The sequence below is a fragment of the Acinonyx jubatus genome, chromosome A1 (genome assembly GCF_027475565.1).
Source record: "Acinonyx jubatus isolate Ajub_Pintada_27869175 chromosome A1, VMU_Ajub_asm_v1.0, whole genome shotgun sequence".
NCBI lineage: Eukaryota > Metazoa > Chordata > Mammalia > Carnivora > Felidae > Acinonyx > Acinonyx jubatus.
This window is the reverse complement of record NC_069380.1, coordinates 120,595,016-120,617,228: the sequence shown is the minus strand read 5'-3', so window position 1 is coordinate 120,617,228 and position 22,213 is coordinate 120,595,016. Positions and strand designations below refer to the sequence as shown.

The following is a 22,213-nucleotide window of genomic DNA, read 5'->3' as shown; positions in this document are numbered from 1 at the left end:
GTCTATTCATGTCTTCCACCCATTTTTAATTGGATTGTCTTTTGGGTATTGAATTTTGTATCAGTTTTTTATATATTTTGGGTACTAATCCTTCATGGGATACATCATTTGCCAATATCTTCTCCCATTCAAAAGGATTTTAGTTTTATTGGCTCTTTCCTTCACTGTGCAGAAACTTTTTATTGATGTAATCCCAGTAGTTGATTTTCACTACTGGGTCTTTTTCGAGATTGCTTTGGCTATTTGAGGTCTATACAAATTTTAGGGTTGTTTGTTCTAGCTCTGTGAATAATGCTGTTGTTATTTTGATAGGGATTACATTAAATGTGTAGATTTCTTTGGATAATATAGAATGTTTTAACAATATTTGTTCTTCCAACCCATGATCATGGAATGTCTTTCCATTTCTTTGTATCATCTTGAATTTCTTTCATCAGTGTTTTATAGTGTTTGGAGTACAGGCCTTTCACCTCTTTGGTTAGGTTTATTCCTAGATATTTTATTGTTTTCGATGAAATGGTAAATGGGATTATTTTCTTAATTTCACTTTCTGTTTCTTCATTATTAGTGTATAGGAATGCAACAGATTTCTGTACATTGATTTTGTATCCTGCAACTTTACTGAATTTATATATCAGTTCTAGTAGTTTTTTGGTGGACTGTTTAGGTTTTTCTGTATATAGTATCATGTCATCTGCTAATAGCAAGAGTTTGACTTCTTCCTTAACCAATTTGGATGCCTTTTATTTCTTTTTCTTATCTGATTGGTGTGGCTGGGACTTCCAGTACTATGTTGAATAAAAACAGTTAAGAGTGGATATCCTTGTCTTATTCCTGATCTTAGGGTTAAGGCTCTCAGTTTTTCAGGATGATGTGGCGGTGTGAGTTTTTCATATAGGGCTTTATTTTGTTAAGATATGTTCCCTCTTGACCTACCTTGCAGAGGCATTTATCATGAACAGATGTTATGCCTTGTCAAATGCTTTTTCTGCATCTATTGAAATGATCATATGGTTTTTATCCTTTCTCTTTGTGATGTGATGTATCATGTTGATTGCTTTGCAAATATTGGACCACCATTGCATACCTGGAATAAATCTCACTTGATGGTGATGTATGTTTTTTTTTAATGTATTGTTGGATTTGGTTTGCTAATATTTTGTTGAGGATTTTTATATCTGTATTCATCGGATATATTGGTCTATAGTTTCCTTTTTTGTGGTGTCTTTATCTGGTTTTGGTATCAGGGTAATGCTGGCCTCATAGAATGAATTTGGAAGTTTTCCTTCCTGTTCTATATTAGAATAGTTTGAAGAGAACAGGTACTAACTCTTCTTTAAATGTTTGGTGGAATTTGTCTGTGAAGGCATCTGGTCCTAGACTTTTATTTTGGGGAAGTTTTTTGATTACTGCCTCCGTTTCATTGGGGTAATTGGTCTGTTCAGATTGTCTATTTCTTCCTGCTTTAGTTATGGTAGGTTAAAAACAGTTTTTTTCATTGTGTTTATTTTTATAACATTCTTTTGGGGTTCTTTAGCAATTCATAGAAAACTTTTCTCATGCGTTGGTGTGATGTGAAGTTCCCTAACAAAATACAATTAACTAAAAAGTGGATCCATTTAAAGAAAATGTTAAGTAAGAATTTGGGCAAAGCAGGTAAGAGAAAGAAAGAAAGAAAGAGAGAGAGAGAGAGAGAAAGAAAGAGAAAGAAAGAGAGAAAGAAAGAAGAAAGAAAAGAAAGAAGAGAAAAGGGAAAAAAACAAGAGAAAAGAAAAGAAAAAAGAAAAAATTGAAGGGGAAGCTTTTTCAAAATCAAGATACTTAAGCTTTACCCCAGACTAGCTGAGTTTAAGTCTCAAAGTGTAGATGTGAGCAATCTCTATTTTCTAATTCTCTTTAAGATCTGTTAGGTGGTTCTGATTAAAAAAAAAACAGTTTAGGAATCTCTGAATGAGAAGATCTCCAATTTTCTTTGTGTAAAAAATTTTTTTTCATTCAATCAACATTTGCTGAGTACCTACAAATGTGCAACGCTGTATTTCCTGGTTGCTGAGAATAAAATGAAAAACAGTATAGCAGCAGACCCTGCCTTGGCGGAGCTTACATTCTAGCACAAGCTCATAAATATTGTGTTCCCTGATTTTTGCCTGCTTAAGAAAGTTGCATCTATTCTAAATGACAGCCTGAAAGAATATAAAATTGTCATAACTTGGGGACACTAGTTTCTGGCATTGAGTTTACTGGGGAGGGAAGTCTGAAGTCAGTCTTTATTTTACTTCTCATATTTGAGTCAATTTAAAGATCTGCATAACTTATAAATATTCTTTATGCTTAAAGTAACGTAACTTCTTTACGGTACACTTTCGTAGTAAACTCTCTGTCAGTTTTTCTTGAATTACTATCTTTTCAGTCTTTTCAATATTTTCCATCTTTTTAACCTTGGATTGAAGTCTTTATTTCATGCAACTTTTATAAATTTTTTTTCAAAATTGCTTCTTTTGTTTGTTTCATAAGCAACAATTATACATACATTGGATCCTCTGTTTTGTGTGTATATAATCTGTTCTTCATTGATTTTTATATCTTAGTACTTTTTCATTTTGTTTTCTGTGATTTCCTCAAGCCTCTAAACCATGTTGATAACTCTGATTTCTACATTTTCTCTGTTTTACATTGTTGCTACAAAGCAACTTATATATGTAATTGCTTTATTTTCTCCTCTGTTTTGCCTTTATGTGTTCTGCTAGTTTGTTTCTAAACTTATATCCTTCACTACCATGTTAAAAAGCCTCCCAGTTGTTCTTTGTACATTCGCTCACCTCCCACCTTCCCACCCCCCAAAGTCCTAACCACAAAGCACTTAGAAGGAGCTTTTAAAAATGCAAATAAGATCTTTCACTCCCCTTTTAACAGCCTCTGGTGGCTTCCCGTATCACTTAGAATGAATTCTCAAGTCCTTACCATGACTTATGAGGCCTATTATTGGCTCCTGCCTACAAATTATTTGAAAATTTTCTTATTTGACTCTTTGCTTTATCTTCTCAATTTGTGAGCTGCTTTAGAAAAATGACTGTTCCCTACCTACAGTATACCAATAGCACCTTGCATTTAGTAGGTGCTCAACAAATACTGCTTAGAAATAGTTACACTAACTTTTTGAAGTATTAGAATATCATACTCTGTGTCATCCTTGACAAAAGAATATAGAATACCCCTAGTATAAGCCAATGAAGAACTTGAAAAGTATCAACACTTTAGATTCCTTGACATAGTGAAAAAGTATGGCCCATGAATTCAGACTGTGTTTGGACCCTATCTTTGCTGATGTTGACTGAATGACCTCATGACTTATTACATCATTTAACTTCACTGAACCTCAGTTCTTTAAATATCTGTAAAATAGTCATAAAACAGTATCAACCCTGTGGGATTTTTGTGAGACTTAAAGGAGGTAATGGTACATGGAAAATAGTAGGTTATTTGTAAAAGGGTCAATAAAATGGCACTTTTGTAGAGGCAAGTTTCCAAAGTCATCCCCCTAACACAAGAGTCAAGTTTGTTCAAAAACATCCCTGAAAAACCCCTTAAATCACCCATGAGAGATAGTATACATAGTTTTTGTAAACTCTGTAGAAAATAATGTGTATATGTAAATATGCACCATATAAAGAATAATGTGAAATACAAAGCTATACAAAAAATCTGAATGGCCATTTCTGAAAATAGGTTTCGTTAAACCTTAGTAGCTCATTCAACATATCAAGATGCTAGGAGATGAGATCCACACAATCTGTCTGAGGAAATTGCAGATTGACTCCCCCCATCTCATATTTATGTGGGGGCTTCTAACCATTGAGTGGAAAGCACTTGCCACAGTCAACATTATTTAAATTTGTTTCCTTCTTTCATTTTTCTGTTTTATGCTAAGCACATATAGTTGAACCCACATATTAATGCATACGTGATGCAATTCAGTCTATAATTATTATTCCTAGGTTAGATGCAAAATGAGTTCTCAATAGAATGTGAAATAAGTAGAAGTCAGGTAGAGTGACTTGGTGTTCAACTACAGTGATTTTAAATGAACTGCATACTTGCCTTTTTTCCCTCTGTATGATTAGTTTTCCCTTCCTTTTAACTGTTAGCCTGAGAGATTTATGGTTTTTAAGCAGGTCCCCTGCTTTCGTTATTTGAGAAAATAATTCATATTCCTCCCTTCAGGAAGAAAAGAAAATTAATAGAGTTTATAGTCCTATGAGTCAGCCTCCAAGTCTATACACTTCATCTTTTTACCCTTCTTCCTGCTCCCTACCATTGTATAGGCTCACATTTTGCAAAACTAGGGGTCAAAGAAGAGATCAGGAATGAGTAAGGAAATAGATGGGATACAGAGGGAAACTTGAGGGAAACAGACGGGATTCAGAGTTCTAAAAGGACAAAGCATAATGCTAAGTGAAATAAGTCAGTCAGAGAAAGACAGATATCCTATGATTTCACTCATATGTGGAATTCAAGAAACGAAACAGATGAACATAGAGTAGGGAAGGAAAAATAAAATAGAGAGAGGCAAACCGTAAGAGATTATTAACAATAGAGAACAAACTGAGGGTTGATAGAAGGAAGGAGGTGGGGGATGGGCTAAATGGGTGATGGGCACTAAGGAGGCACTTGCTATAATGAGCACTGGGTGTTATATGTAAGTGATGAATCACTAAATTCTACTCCTGAAACCAGTGCTACAGTATATGTTAACTAACTTGAATTTAAATAAAAATAAAAAATATAAATCAATAAATGACAAAACATAGTGCTGGTGCCTGTGGAGAGAAAATTCAACCATTTATATGGAGAATATGAAAAGAGGAAGTGAATATGTGGAAAAACATGTCAAGGTCTTAGTGAATAATAATTGAAATGTGTTAGAACCAGACCAGGCATAAATCATCCAGAATAACATATTGTTCCAGAAGAAGTAATTATCAAGTTTTATTCAGGATAAACTTTTATCCTAATACACTTTAACAGTATAAGAAAGTGTGTGATTGCCATGGAAATGTCACAACTTGTAAGATTATTAGGGAATGGGGGGAAATTAGAGGATTAGAGAAAAGTGTTCATTGCCTGAAAAAGATTGAAAGGCAGTAATAGTGACCAATTGTGTTTCAGTCTTCTTGAAACAGAGACTGTTAGAAGTCTAAATTATAATACTAGGAGCTTTAGTCAGGAATTGATTCCAAGAAGGCTAGGAAATAGTGCTAGGTTAAAGAAGGAAGCTAGAAAATTCATTCCTTTCTATGGGACTCTTAAAATACCAGATTTTCCAGTGGATTGAGTACATACATGGCATGAGAAAGGTGGGGGTAGGGGAGTTCTATTAACTGGCATGGTCAGGATCTGGGAAGACTTAAGGAAAGAAGGGAGTAATTAGAAGTGGGGCATGGAGGTGATTATGAACGTGATACGTTCACGGGAAGAGAAGAGCCTTCATTGCAGGGGTTTGACTCTTACATTTTTCCTACTTTGTCCTCCCCACTGTTTGTTCCCTTTTCTCCTTTCTAATAGTGTTGAGCACTTGGTTTGAAAGCATAATTGAAATAGAACTAGAAGAACTCACTGGAATCCACGGTCACACTCCTCAACAGATGGAATTAACTTTTGGTGGTAAGGAGAGGAGAAAGGCCCAGACATCCAGGGAGAAGCAAGAGACCAGGTGGCCCTGGAAAGACACAGAGACCAAAAGACAACGATAGTTCCCAGGTCCCTCACAGCTTGCCATGTCCCTGTTCTATTTCACACACTCCATTTTCAGTCCTGATAATCCCCCAGATTTTTCTGTCCTACAATAATCCTTTCGTTTTTTGTCTTTTAGGAGTTTTTTTAAAAGTAAGTTTGAGGAGGTTTCTGTTTCTTGACATCTAAACTGTCCAGACTAGGTGATTACCTGCCCCTCACTGCTGCTCCCACTTTCTTCTCTTTCCCCCTTCCTGTTTTGGAGGCTTGCCATGCTTTTTCTCTTTGAAGTCCTGTGTGCTGCTGCTTTTCTCAGATACCCTCTTCTCTTTCTCGTTCCCTTCCTTCCCCTCTGTTCTTTGCCTATTCATGCTGTCTCTCCTTGGAACTAGCAAAACTTCTCCTCTAGAGATAACCTCTTCCCTCACCCACTTCATGTAATAGTTTTATTTGCTAGAAATATTATATTTCCAATTCAGCCCTGACATTGGGGAATGGAAGATTTAAGGTATCTTCCACCGTGCAGCCAGACTACAGGACACTATCTTGTCTTCTCCACTTTCCTAACTCATTCACCCATCTTCATTATATGGAAAAATCCAAATAGCCAGAATCCATAATTCATTAATGTCACACACACACACACACACACACACACACACACACACACACACACACATATAATTTCCCATTCCTGTAATTCACTTTTAAAAGGAAAGGATAAATCTGGAGGAGAACTTAGGAAATCATATTCAGGTTAAAAACAGTCAATAGTATAGAAGATATTTTGACATTCGTTTATTTGGGGGAAAAAAAAGACCTGGGAATTTTAATTGAACTCACAGTATAGACTATGACAGAGGTAAATCAGTTTTAAGCTACATAAGTAAAAACACATGTCTTGCATAGGAGAATGCAGGTCCCTCTATGTTTCGAACTGGTAGATGTGTTCAGTAAAGAAAAGCATCAGTAGATCTGAAGCAGCACTGACCCTTGGTGGGATATGAAGATTGGAGGCCGCGTCTTGGTATAATTTGCCTAATGAGGAATGGGCTGGGTTGAGAGCTGTCCTCAAATATCTTAAGTGCTTTTGCATAGCGAAGGGAGTGGACTGGCTCTCTGATCACCTGGGGAATTAACAGGTAGACAGTTCAAGAAAGCAGATCTGGGCTTATAGGAATGAGGAAATCGTGCTCATTAGAGCCGCTTTAGTTTTCCCAGGAAGAATCTGGTGCAGACAGAAGAATCCTGAGAATCCTGCCAGGACGTTAGACCTAAGGATTTTGCTACTTTTTCTTTTACAGTCCAAAATTAATGCATGGTTACAGCAACAAGTCAAATAATACAAAATTGTGGACCCATATCTCAATGTAATTCGTGTTACTAGTTCGGTGTGTGTCTTTCCATACCTTTCTCTTTGCCCACACAAACACATACTAGCATTAATAGATGGATATGATTTTGTTTTTACAAAATTGAGACCATATTATGTACATTACTCTGCTCAGTAGTATTAGCACCCTTTCAGGTCAATTCATCTTTGAAATAGCTACAGATATTTTAAAGTATGGGTGTACTATAACTTATTAAATCATCCCCCCATTGGTAGACATTTGGGTTATTTCCACATTTTGCTAGAGTGCAATTATAGCTAACAATGCTGCAATAAATGTTCTCCAACAGGTACTATCACAAACTAATGTTTTGTATTTGTAGAATAGTTTCCATTAAAATGGGATTTGCTAAATCAAAAGGTGTGTACGTTATTTTGTTTTAATAGCCTCTTCCGAATCACCTTCTGAAAATTTTTTGCCGTTCATAATCCCACCAGCAAGTCCATGTCTTCATATCATTTCCAGGATAGGGTGTTAGTAGTCATTATCATTTTTGCCTATTCACATAGAGGTACTGCTGACAAGGGAGCATAGTGTAGTCGTTAAGGTTGAGGATGCTCTTAGCGTCTCAACTATAGCACACACAACCTGTGCAACTTTAAGCTACAACACATAACTGTTTCATGCCTCTGTTATCCTCATTTGTAACGAGATATGACATGAATACCTACCTCATAAAATTGTTATGAGTATTAAATGAATTAACAGTTATAAAGACTTAGAACACTGACAGGCATATAGTAAAATTTTTATAAGTAAAAATTAAAGATTAATAAAATTAATCTTCTATAAGATTGAAGATTCACAAATTTAACTTGCATCTCCTTGACTACTAATAAGGTTGGGCGTATTTCTACATATTTCTTGATCGTTTGGTTTTCCTTTTCTCTGTTTTCTGTTTCTATCCTTTGCCAAAAGGTTTACTGAGTTGTCTTTTTATGAGTTTTTAGGAACTCTTTGTAGATTTTGAATAGTAACCTTTTTCCTGTCATTTGTATCTTCCATAAATGATTTCCTTTTTATTTGTGTATTTTAAAAATCAGAGTGGTTTTAAGTTAACACAAAAACCTCAGTCTACCCAAAACTATAAAACTGATTTTAAACTCGTATAATCTCATACCCTGAAATACATCCACTATTACAAGTTTGTTGTATGGAAACTCTTCCATCTACCCCCCTCAGATTCATTGGCTGTCAGCCTTGGCTCTATCTATTGGTCATCTAGGGGACTTTTAAAACCCAGTACTTGAGTTCCACTTCACAGGCGTTCTGACTTAACAGCTCAGTGGTCAGACCCAGACATCAATTTTTAATAAGAGACCTCATTTGATTCTGATGTGCAGCCAGGAATGAGAACTACAGGATGCAATTCCGAAAGGTGATTCAGAAGCCAATTTGTTACTAAATTATAGTGTCATTAGTAATCACTACCGCCATCTATTGGCGGGAGGCAGAACTGACACCAGTTAGCTAATTTGTATAGCTTTGTCCATATCTATGAAAGGCCATGTTTCAAAGTTCTTTGTACACTTCTACATCTTTTTAGTGTCATGACTTCTCAGATGTAATTTTGAACTCTAAGATTCTTGAAGCAAATATCAAATTTATATTTATCTTCTGGGTTCTGTATATTCTGCAGTAATAAATGACAGGTATTGTTGATCCTTGGTCATTGAAGATTCCATATTTATGCTAATCATGGATAGGAGAAACTGTGTGGACACATTTTAGAAATACTTTTATCAATAGCAGTTGAAAAACAACAAAAACAATTTTGCGATTAATCCTTCCCAAACTAACCAAGAAATTAAACCACTGCCTCTCCCCATCCCATTCTCTTCCCCACCTATAGGTGTTAATTGAAATTTTCCCCTACTGGGATATTTTAAGATGTATCCTTTCTTCCTGTGGAATTATACAATGTGAAACATCAAGGGAAATAACAGGAAAGGCAGTGAACAGGGAAACATGCTTTGAGAAATAGCAATGTTGGCAGAAAATGGAAGTGTCTGGGAGGAAAAAAAAATAAGATAAAACTGGCAGAATTACAGGCTGCTGCATGGACTGGTAATTAGATAGTGAGTTTATCTTCTGAGGGAAAGATATTTTTCGTGTCTTTTCCATAGAGAGGCCAAAAGAAGTCAAAGACACCAAGAGCATGAAATTGTTCATCTGCCATAAAAACCATCTTTGATGCATTGGATTTAAAAAATATATAATAATTCCTCAGGCAGTTTTTATGGATTGTGTGTTGTTCTTATAGCTGGCAGTAGAAGATAAGTCTTGCATGTGTATAAAAGTATTTATTTATAAAATATATATGTGTGTATGTATATATATGAGTGTATATCTATGAGTGTGTGTGTGTGTATACATACATACATATACTCTTCAATTCTTAACCTCTCTATGAACAGGAATTCTTTGCTGCCTATTGTGCACATTAACACTGGGTTAATTTTCTCTATCTTAAATTTAGACATTGTGTCTGAAGGATTTCCTTAGGAGCTTGGTTTCTCATCCTCAGAACTGTTGATATTTTGGGCCAGATCATTATTTCTCGCTGGGGACTAGTCTGTACCTTGTAGGGCAGTTAGCATCATTCTTGGCCTCTGCCCACTAGATGCTGGTAGCATACACCCAGTCGCGACAACCAAAAATATCTCCAGACTTGTTAAAAGGCAAAATTCTCCCCAGTTAAGAACCACTGATTTAGAGGATGCTATGCCCCTGCTTTTGGGAGGTGAGTTTTCACGTCCTTAAAAACAGTTCACCTAATTCCCCAATCTACATTAGAGGCCCTATTTTTTTTTTACTGAAGCAGTATTTTTTTCCTCTCTTGAAACAATATACATCTCTTTATAGCATTAGTGGCAGTTGGAACAATATATCTACCTTGAGACCTTAATGCCTTTTTTCTCTATTAGACTTTAAGTGCCACAAATAATCTGTTTTGTTCACTCTGTACACGTACAACCTAGAGCAGTGATTGGCACTTAATAAATGTTTGTCAAATGAAAGAATATAATTCTCAAATATTTAAGAACCTGAAGCACAAAGCCTGACTTGGTCCAAAGGGGTTTTTCCTCTAAGGCTTATTTCAATCTACATGACAAAGCCAGTAAAAGAAATCAGGGACATATTGAGGCTGTTGAAGGGTGTGATCGGGAAATCTAAAAATTATATTATTTGGACAGGATTCCCTGGGGTTTTTGGCGGATTGCTATTGAGTGGCAGTTTCATTCTGGAAACAACAACTCTGATATGTCACTGTTAGCCAGAGCCAACCCATCGCTCTCGCTTTTTGAACTCCATCCACCATTGGTCCATGGAGGAAACAAGTTTTTTGACCAGGGTGAGGCTTAATGCTTCATTAATTCTCTGAAAGAACATGCCTCAGGACCAGGAAAGATGTGCCTGTGGAAAATAAACCTCAGTGCAGACAGCACAAGAGACCTTTAAATGCTTCTTTTCATGTTTTTTTTTTTAAATGGAATTAAGATGCATATTTTTTAAAATGAAAAATGACTGGCATTCTTCCCACTGAAAATGGGAAGTAATTTAATTTGTTAGTGGTTTATTTTATTTGACAGTCTTTGTACATACCCGATTTGGTTTGTTACACTGAATTACCCTTTAATAATGGGCACACATAATGCCAGACTCTGCCCCCCAGGTTGGTTTGATAATTGGATGAACGACCATATTGTTCCAAGGTTTTCATGACAATGTGGACAGAAGCTATTTGGAAAACTCCTAACCAGAAAAGCCTTAAGCTGTTTTTTTGTTTTTTTCTGATGAAGTTAATTGGTACCCAGTGAACAGTCATTCCACTACCCAATTTTCCTGAGCAATGCTGAGTTCTGTAATCATGGCTGAATTCCCTGAGTGGATAGAAGGGATGCCTAAACCCCATAGCCAATAGAAAAAGTCTGAAAATCTTCCCCAGGCAATTTCTCAGAATGAACCATTTTCCACAAATGGAAGTTAATGGTAAAAATTCTAAGAATAGCAACCATAAAGGCAGAAGCGAGACTGCCAAGTTCAAGGGCAGCTTCACAGCTTAATAACTGTACATCCTTGAGCAAGCATTACGATCTCCTTTGCTTCAGCATCCACATCTGGGAAATGGGAACAGTGTCAGTACCAACCTCTTAAGATCATTGTGAAGACTCAATAAATGCTATGCCTAAAGTGCTTAGCACAATTCTGGCCAAAGTAGGTTCTCTGTAATTTTTTTTTCTTATTAGATCGCATATATCAGGCACTGTGCTAAGTTTTCTCAACAACAACAAAAAAAGCTACTGAGAGAGTTGCTCTCTCTAACATCATGGAAGGGAGCACTGACAGGGCAAAAGGTAAAGTAACAAGCTGGAGGAGGCCAGATGGCTAGAAAATGGCCCGCCCAAGATTCAAATCCAGTTTGGTTTTAAAATTTTTCTTACACCAAGCAACTTCAGATTTTGTGTTTGTGTACCCCCCAGAAGTTTGAAAACTCATGTTCTTTTCTGAGCATTTCTAAATAGATGAGAAAGCATTTTCCATCGTAACGGTAAATAATTCCAAAAGATGATTTCAGGAGTATTTTGAACATAGGCAGTTTAAAATAAAACTTTTACATCACCTTTTTAATGCATCCCCTGGAATTTAAATACCATCTTAACTGAATACCCACCAATATCCATTAAAAGAGTATGTGAATTGAGGCCCCTGGGTGGCTCAGTCAGTTGAGCTTCCGACTTCCATTCAGGTCATGATCTCACTGTCTGTGAGTTCGAGCCTGCGTAGGGCTCTGTGCTGACAGCTCAGAGCCTGGAGCCTGCTTTGGATTCTGTGTCTCCCTCTCTCTCTAACCCTCCCCTGCTAATGCTCTGTCTCTCTCTGTCTCAAAAATAAAATAAAACATTAAAAAATGTTTTTAATAAAAAAAAGAGTATGTGAACTTCTTAAAAAGTCAGAACTTTATATTCTTTTTCTTCTTGAAACATATATATTCATTTAACTCCCCCCAAATAAATGTTAAAAACTTTCTTTGATCATTTCTGAACAAAAATAGATTCCTAGCCCCCCCCATCTGTGTGTGACTGTAAGGGTTTAAAATTCTCGTGGATATAATCATTGCTAACATTATTACTAGAACACAGTTGACCTGAACAACATAAATATATAATTCTGACAAATAATGATTAAATATAAATAGTAAAACTTTATTAGAAATTCATATTGTATCGAGCTGGGGGTGGTGGCATTTGTGGGGCATTGATTAAAGGCATCATCCAATTACCCCTCCCAGAAGTGTTTATACCTTGGATAGTGCACCATCATAAGATTGAAGATGGGTTAATGAATGTCTTTTGTGTTTTTCTTTCACAAAGAGGAGAAGGAGAACTTAGGCTGTGGGAATCTCCTGGGATGATTTTGTTTCAGAAAGGAAAATATGTGGAGGCTAGTGATAGGGGAATGGTTGCCTTTTAAACTGTTCCATATAGTTCTTGGGAAGCCATTACATACTCCTGTTTTTTGAAGATGGCCGTTCTGCCACAAAGCTGTGTTGCTTTGGAATAAGGATACTTACAGGAGGACCCAATGGCTCTCCCTTTCTGAAGATGATCTGCTCTCTTCCTTGACAATGAAGTCTTGGTTCTCTTTAGCTATTGGCTTTATCCTTGACTTAAAATAGTTGTCATTGGAGAGTCACGAAGGATTTTTCATTAAGAAAGCCCAGAGAAGGGCATGGTGGCAATCTTCAAGTGATGCTGGAATTTGTAACTTCCTAGCTTCTGCATTTTCTTAACTGTGTATGGCTTCTAGATGGGATAGTATAACCACCCTAGATCCTCCATTCCGCCTTATATCTAGAGCACCAAGGTCATGGTTTCCTTGCACCAAGGAGGAGGTAGACAGCTCTCATCTGTTTCTTTTCCATGTTAAACAGACATGGTTTCAGCTTCCCAAAAGGGCTTGTTAGGAACAAAAAGAAAGGGTAGGAAGTTGTGTGTTAATCTGTCTGCACTAAGCTTCCTAAGGAGCTTCCTCTGTACGGTAAGTGCTTAGCATGTAATAAATGCTCAATACATGTCCTTTTTTTAATGTTTTATTTTTTATTTGAGATAGAGAGAGAGAGAGAGAGCAGGGGAGGGGCAGAGAGATACAGAATCTGAAGCAGGCTCCAGGCTCAAGCTGTCAGCACAGAGCCCAATGCAAGGCTCAAACTCCCAAAGCATGAGATCATGACCTGAGCCAAAGTCAGATGCTTAACCAACTGAGCCCCCCAGGTGCCCCTCAATATGTGTTTATTGAAGGTTTTATCTAGGGCCAATATATGGTCATAACATTTCTACATGTACTACTTAACTGATGATATGGAGACCTCCTAACCCATGATGTTAATATAGCCTATCAGTCCCAATATAAAGTAATCTCAACTATTGGGACAGAGGTGGAAGCATCTGTCACACATTGACAAGGAGATATGGATAAATCCAAGCATGGATTTAAATGGACAGAAATTTTTTCAAAAGGCTCCATAATGTCAATCATGTTAATTGTACTTAACAACCAAGGGTATTCAAATGTTGGTCTACCAAACTCAAACATATTTGACCCAAGGTTACTGAACAGCTGAAATCCATTCACATCCTTCTACATATGATCTTCTCTCCCTCTTTCTTCTCCATGACTCCATCTTCTTTCTGTTCTTTAGCTCCTATCAGGCCATCTCCTCTCTCAGCCTTGCCTTGAATCTGTCAACTTGCTGGGGCACTGGAGGTTGCCATGGTAAACACAGCTGTTGTTTTTTCTCTGTGAAGAGTCGGTGCATGAAGACACTTGAGTCCTCACCTCTAGCCTCTTCCCGCTGTGCATTTTCACAGATGTCGTTTCAAGTGGGGGCTTCAGGGGCTTCAGGATTCTGCACAGCTTTCCTTGTGTATCTCTGAGGGGGTGCTTTGTGACCAATGGCACCTGCTTAGGTGCTCTGGAAGATTGTGAAGAATCGCCTGCATGGTCACAAAATAAGCCAAATGACAGCAACATTCATTTTGTTAGTAAATGGCTTCTGGGAACTGAAAGATGATCTTGTATTTTCCAAGAGGAAAGGCAGGAAAGATAATTAGAAAATAGCTGGGGCAGGAAGACTGAAGGAAGGGTGGGGAGAGACAGAAGGAGTGGTGACAGACAGAGCAAGCAAGGGGTTGCTGAACCAGAAGGGGAGTCTGTATTGGACAGCTATCCCTGCTCCCTGAATCCTCCCTGTCCTCACAGTCACATCTGTCATCCAGTGCTCACTACTGAGCCAACATCTGCTGCTGTTCACTTACAAACCACCGCAGCACAAAGATTCCTTGCTGTTCCTCCTATACTGTAAGCACAAGCCACTCTCAGGTGCTCCAACCTTTGTACTTGTTCTTCCCTCCTCCAGGAATGCTCTTCTCCAGACAGCCATAAGGCTCCCTCCCTCACTGCATTCAGATCTCCCCTCAAAAGTCATTCCCTGAGAGACATCTTCCAGAATCACCCCACCTCAAGTAGAAGCCCATCCACTGTCTACCCCCTTACCCAGTTCAGGTTTTCTTCATGTCTGGTACAGAGTAGGGACTTCAGTATTTGTTGAGTGAATAAATCACAGACACCCTCCCCCAGAAACACATGGAATGATACAGTTGCACACATGTTCTTTGCTCTCTTCCTCCTGAGCTTTTGTGTGTGCTGGTCCCTCTGACTAGAGCACCCCCGACTCTGCCTGATCGAGTCCTACAAACCCTTTGTACCCTGCCTGCTTTCATAGCCCTCTCCTTTCGAGGTCTCCGTTGACCTCCCCAGGTGGACACATAACCCATTTGGCCAACACGGCCTGGGCAGTGCCCACCGACCTCTGTCACAGCACAGATGCCCTGCACTGAAATGTCTCTTCACTTGCCTCTTTCCCACACACCCCAGTGGGCTCTTCCAGGGCCTACAATAGAGAGCCACCAAGGGCTTAGACTCCAGAGTCAAGAGTGCCACGTATGTGTACCAACTGTGTGACTTTACACAAATTACTTAACCTTTCTGCCCTCAGTCCCCTCATCTGTGCAAAAGGGATCATAATATCTACCAACATAAATCACAGGATATTGATGAGAATTCTCTGATGAATTGCTGGAGTGTTTATATTTTTCTTTTTTTTTTTTTAATTCACTTATTGTCAAGCTAGCTAACAGTGTAGTCTTGTAATTGCTGAAGTGTTTAAAACATCCTAAGCTGTTAGCTGGGGAAGAGGATAGTGAGTGGAGGGTGTCCTGTTTGAGGTGGGCTGGGCATGGAGGGCCTCCCTCAGGGGGGATAACTGAACAGAGACCTCACTGCTGAGAGAGAGGCAGTGGTGTGGTTCTCTAGGCTCCTTACATCCCACTAACATTACAGATGAGATATATTTCTATATGCTTTATAGCAGGTTAGACTCTGAGACCCCTCTCTTGGGACCTGAGATGTTATCATCTGATTTTCTAACATGATGCTGGTGGTCTTGCTCACTGGGCTAGTGTGTTCATCCTTTGGAATCAGGTTCAGCACAATGAGCTGTAACTGAATCAAGGTCCAGAAGGAATATGAGGCACCTGAGGGAGGGACATGACCAAAACCCAGCAGTGCACTGCAGAACCACCTTTGAGGGCCAAGGACTCTCTTCTCATTGCAGGCACAATGCAGCACTGGCCTTGTCTCACAGTTGATTCTAGCCTTGTCAACCACAGCCAACATTGCTCAGAAAAGAGGCTTCGAACTACAAACTAAAGGTCCTGGCTTGGTCCTGGGTTTTGTCCAATTCTGGTCCTGTCATTTGGCAAGAAGGAGCCTCTGGTCCTGTGGAGAACAGTTCAGGCACATGGTATGGGGAAGGGGCAGAGGAAGCTCTGGGATGAGAGGTAGAAAGCTGGGTGACCATGGACAATGTACATCTGCTGATTTTAGGTACTGCCTGGGCCAGTCATTTTCAAACTTTACTTATCCACAGAAATATTTATTTAAGCATGATATAAATGAGAATCCAAATGTACTACCAAGAGCAATGACGAGGGTAAAGCCTTGACAACCACAGCTTGCCATTAAATTCCCCATCCCGATCACACACACACACACACACACACACACATGCACACACACACACACACGCACAGACACACACACATGATGGCCCTTCCAAGATTCATTGTTCCATGATTCAGTGTCACATCTCTATAGCACAGAGTCCTTCCAAAATATTAGGCTGAACCGGAGGCAATAACTGAGATTTGATGATTTTGGACCTGCAAAAATGGCAAGATCACATTTCACACTAATAGTTTCATCTGCACCATTGTGCTCACTCAGGAACCAAATAGCCTCGGTTCAGCTCCTCAGTGTACTGTATGTGTGCCATTGGACAGGATACTTCACCTCCTTGATCCTCCCCTGTAAAATGGACAAGCAGAATAGTCTTCCCCAGTGCTCTGCCCAAAGAAGTCAGACAGCTGAATGAAGCAGAGCCCTGGCATTGGGGCTGGTGAGCTCTGACACAGTGCTTGGCCAATAGCACAGAAGCCCTCCATCAGTGTCTTACAGAGAAATCCCTAATGAGGTCCTGTGGGCCCAACTGAGAGAACAGTGTCCTATTCTTCTCCCTGCCTGGCCTTGAAGGGAGTATGTAGCCAGTGCAGTTGGAAAACACAGTCCCAACAAGGCTTCCCAATCAGTCATCCCGTCCAGTTTGAACCAGACCCCCACTCTTCCTTCCTATGAGGGGCATCACTAGGCAGTGGGCAAGTCTTGACCTGGACATGAGAATGGTGCTGGCATACCATGAATGACATTCCTCCCTCTGCCTTATCTAGGTAAGGCATTAGAGGCTCTCTCCCCAGATACCTACGCGGAGCCTTCCCTATTAAGTGGTACATCGTGGAATATGTCAGCCTGAATTAGCAGGCAGGCCCATCACGTTAAGCTGACGCTCTGGGCTGGCAGTTCCCACTTTGTAATGCCTCTTGATCCTGGCCGTCACGCTCCCTCCTTGTCACCACAGCCACGGGAAGCCTCCGCCGACAATGCACAGTAATGAAGGAGGCTCAGGGAAGAGTTTAGGAGGAGCCACAGGAAGTCCTTGCAGATTCCATTTCTTCTGGGGCCCTGGGGAGCCCGCTTTGAGCTCTGCTACCTCTGGGAGGGGGCCGGTGGGGAGGCAGAGGATGCGCAGGTAGCACTCAAAAGCTCCAGGTGGGGCGTTCCTTTATGACAGACTACAAAAGCATGGCATGTGTTTTTGGAAGTACACGGAATAGTCACTCCTATTCAAATACCAGGTACACCTACGTCACCTAACTGAGGTTTGTAGAGGCACTCAACTACAAAACTCTGACTACTGCTACCGTTATTATTATCAGTAATAGTGTTGATTCCATAAATTCTCCTGGCAGCTTATTTGTGTCACTTACAGAGCATTTATTACTTCCTGCCACATATGATATTTGCATGTGGTATGATACATTGGAAGGAGCACTAGGTCTGCAGTCAGGTAGGCTCTGGTATTAAATTCTGACAATGCCTCATAGTTCATAGCTGGGCAACCCTGGGCCACTGACTTAGCCTCTCTGAGCCTGAGCTTTCTCTTCGTATTAATACTCACACCACAACCTATTTCACAGAGCTGTTGAAAGAATTACCATAAATAACATCCGCAGAATGATTGACACAGAGGAGTAAATGCCCAATAAATACTTTTGGGTAGAGTTCCCAAGAACAGAGTCACTTTTTTTTTTTATCCATTATAAAGTCTTAATTCAGATGCACCCTTAACTGGTGTTGGATGGTATATCACATTCCTTTCCAAAACTTACCTCATTTGCCCTCTAACTTGTTCTCCCCTGTACATCAAGAATCATCTAATCAAACTTTATCATACCACAATCATTGGAAATCTTTTTAGTTCTGCCCATTTCTCTAAGGATAATGGCAAAAATTTTGGGGGTGGGGGCTTGCCTGTGACCTACCCTATAACTTCATCTCTTACCATGGTTCCCATCACTCTCTCTGTCTTAACCACATTGACCTATTGACCCTTCATTTTGCTTTACCCCCACCCTAGGACCTTTGCACATGCTCTTGTCCCTGACTGGAACATTCTTTCCTCCCCTCCTGGCCTAGTAAACCTGTTCTCATCCTTCACAGTCATCCATCCAATACTTCTTCAGCAACAGCTCTCCAGGCCTCCCTGACCATGTTAAATCCTCTTTTGCATGATATCATCTATTTGGGGGCACTTACGACATTTTGTTGTGACATGACTTCCTATCTCCCTCCTCCGTCTAGCCCTGCTCTACGAAGGCAGGAAGTGTCTGGTTTGGTTCACTGGTTGGATTCTCTAGGACATTGTATGGAGCCCAGTAGATGTTGCTCAAAGAACAAGAAGGCAGGTGAACCAGAGAGCATGTTATCTCCACAGATCCCAGTGACCTTTCCTGATAACTAGGGCACAGTGGGTCTTATTGGTTTTTCAAATAGTATGGCCCATAGCTCAGGAGGGCCAAGTTAATCACCCATGGCCACACAGCCTTTCACTCTGTGGTCAGTCTGTGATGAGAACCAAGGTCTTCGAGTTCTCTCCCTTCCTGAGCTTATGCTCTAAAACCATCATCCATAATTGGCATAGAGGGCACATGAAGGCTTGCCTTCCCCTCCCTGGTCTGGTGTTCAGAGGATCCCCACCACATCCTACATCCACATCTCAAGCCAACTCTGTCTCCCAGGGTGTCTAGCACCAGAGCTGTATAGGACTCTTGAGTTCTCTGAATTGTTTATTTATTTAAATTATTTAATTTAAAATCTCCTTCAGAGGTGATCTGAACTCCCTTCAAGACTGAACTGGGAGAATTATGTTTTGTCAAAGGTTATACCTTTGAAGTGAGTACACTTCACAAAATGTAACCTTTGTTCCTGCCCTCTTCCCCTCACCCCTTGGGTTGAAACAAATTCAGAAGTTGATGCCTTAATCAACTACCTGGTAGCAAATTAGTCGGCAAGTTAGCTCAGCTGCAAGAGGTGACTTCCTCATAAAGGAAATTTTGGTCCTTTTTTTTTCTTCTTTCTCTTAAAGGACAACATCTGTGTTTTGTGTTTGTTTTGTTTCGTTTTTAGTCTGTCCCCGGCCAGGCATTGCTGTTCTCCCTCACCTTCTCAGGAACCAGTTCACCCAGGAGTTGTCAGAAGTGCCCTTGAATTCACAGAGAGAGTCAGGGGGTGCGCCTGGGTGGCTCAGTCGGTTAGGCATCCAACTTGGACTCACGTCATGATCTCCTCGTTTGTGGGTTTGGGCTCCGCGACATGCTCTTTGCTGACAGCTCGGAGCCTGGAGCCTGTTTCAGATTCTGTGTCTCCCTCTTTCTCTGCCCTTCCCCTGCTCATGCTTGCTTGTTCGCTCTCTCTCTCAAAAATAAATAAACTTAAAAAAAAGAAAAAGAATCAGAAGAGTCTGGGTCTTCTTGTTCATATTTGCCTGGAAGACCTTCATGTGTGGGAAATGATTTAACTGCCTGATTCTTTGACCTGAGGAGAAGAAAACATTTTCTTACATATTCTTATTCACTCTTTCAACAAATAATCACTGAGGACCCTTTAGATATCAGTAAGCTGACCATATAGTTTATTGTCTAAATGAGGATAGTTTTGTTGTGAAAGTGGACACTACCTGGTTCGTACACCAGGTAGTAAATATAAACCAAGATTTTCCCAGGTAAAACAAGTTGTCAAAGAGTGCCATGTATGATCATGGCTGAATTTTAGAATTAACTATTAGAATCTTGGGTGATTATATATTTTCACAAAATGCCCTTAAAGATTGGGGGGAAAAGCCAGGATGGGGTCTAGACCTCCAAAGCCATGAAGTATATATATGTAGGTCAAAGTTGAACTACATATTTCTAAAATTTTCCCACAACTTCCTTTTCCAAGTACATTTCATGTTTAAAACAAACAGGCAGCTTGGAACAACAGCTCTGGAAGCTAATTCCTGATCAGTAGCTTCTAAGCGCACTTTCTCGAAGATGAGGCCACCTAGAAGGTCCAGGGAAAATGCTTAGAATCTATAAAGTATGAAATTGCCCATGAAGGCTAAGTGATGATGACATCTTTTGAGAAAGAAGTAAAACTAAAAGTAGCAGAGGGAAAAATAAAATTAAAAAAAAAAAACCAGAAGGAACTGAGGAAACAGGAGTATGTGATTTATCAGTCTGCTTCTCTAACTTCAAGCTTTTTAAATGTGATTATGATTTTGTGTTGTGATGATGAAGGACATAAACATGCGGACGTTTTCCCTAGTGAAGAACTTTGGTTCTGAAATGATTTGTTTCTCTTGCATCCCAGGTGCCTGTTCTGAGACCCATGGACCTGATGGTGGAGGCCACCCCGCGAAGAGTATTCGCCAATGCACACACGTATCACATCAACTCCATATCAGTCAACAGCGACTATGAAACCTACATGTCAGCTGATGACCTGAGGATTAACCTTTGGAACTTTGAAATAACCAATCAAAGTTTTAGTATCCTTTCCTTGGGGTCAATAACCAGTTGGCTTGAATCATATGTATTCAGGTATGAGCAGGCTTGGGGGGAAATAGAAGAGAGAGGAGCAGTCACAACCACAGACTCCTAGCACTTGTGGAGAAAGAACTATGCTCTTTTAAATTACATTGGCATCCATCTTTCATTGTAACAAAGTTAGAGAAGTATTGAATTACTAAAATAGTGGTCCAGGACTAGCTCTGGATAGGAAGTCTGAATCACTTCCTTTATGCAGAGGCATTTGTGTGTCATTAATTAAAATCAGTTGTGACTTTATCAACTATAAGATAAGACCCTAGAATTCAGTTAAGATTCCTTTCTCTTGTTAAAGGATCTATAAATGGCCTGTATGGACAGCATGGACCACAGGTACACATGAGATGGTTTTCATCGTATCATAATAGTAGAAATAATACTGGCTGCCACTTATTGCATTCCAAGCACTGCAATAGGAACTTTATGCATAGAATCTCATTGTTTAAAGTATTATTTATTTGTTTTGAGAGAGAAAACATGGGCAAGCAGGGAAGGAGCAGGGGGAGGGAGAGAGAGTGTCCCAAGAAGGATCAACACTGTCAGTGAAGAGCTCAACGCAGGGCTAGAATCCATGAACTGTGAGGTCATGACCTGAGCCGAAATCAAGAGTTAGACGCTCAACTAACTGAGCCACCCAAATGTCCCACATAGAATCTCATTTTGAGAAGTACACATATCATAATATTACAGCTTGATGAATTTTCACCCAACACACACCTGTGTAACCAGCATGCGGATCAAGAGACACCAAACTTTACTAGCAGTCCTCAAGTCCCCAACACACTTCCTTCTAGTCTTCATACACCGAAACCCTAATGTAAGGTTTCTTTCTTATATCAAAGAAACCCTAATGTAAGTATTACTATCTCCTCTGTTAGCTAAAATCCACAGATATCAAGAAGATGTTGAATGAATGTCTGAGCCAACATTCTTACTCCATTATGATGACCCGCTCTTTAATAATATGGATCGGTCATTTATTCACTACCTGCCCTGTGGTCTGTGCCACCACAAATCTGACTGTTCACTTGAATTTCCATTCCGTTCATGGTTTCTCAACCCAGGAAGCTGAGCAGCTGGTCTAGGAGTCAGTATGGATTATTTTCTCTCCCTCACCAGCCTCCATGCCCCCAGCCCAATCTGTCTATGAGGGCTGCCTATGCTTCCTCTGAAATATATCTCTAATCAACTCATTTCTTTCCATTCTGCTCCTCCTACCCTATGGTGCTGTAGGCCATTATTCCTTCCTCTGTGTGACTGCAGCAATCTCCTGTTCAGTCTCCATTTTTTCTTGATCTCCTACATAGTTCATGTTCTCATAACAGAGTGGACCTTTCAGTATTTAATTTAGATATCATTCTCCCCCTGCTTAAAACAGTCTAGTAGCTTCCTAATGAATTTGGAATAAAATCCAAGTTCTTTACCTTGAACTGTAAGATTCTAAATGAAATGGGCCCTGGCTCCCTCTTTAATATCCTATCATGT

At 39.7% G+C, this 22,213-nt stretch overlaps 1 protein-coding gene across 15 annotated transcripts in view; it reads left to right on the top strand.

The window, feature by feature from the left end:
- The window catches only part of PPP2R2B (protein phosphatase 2 regulatory subunit Bbeta), a 507,195-nt gene that overhangs the window by 428,534 nt on the left and 56,448 nt on the right, over nt 1-22,213 (top strand). For all 15 annotated transcript variants that reach the window (XM_027042182.1, XM_027042186.2, XM_027042168.2 and 12 more), the window contains one exon: nt 20,493-20,670. In XM_027042182.1, the coding sequence (XP_026897983.1) occupies nt 20,493-20,670 (178 nt within the window). The remainder of the gene's footprint in view (nt 1-20,492; nt 20,671-22,213) is intronic.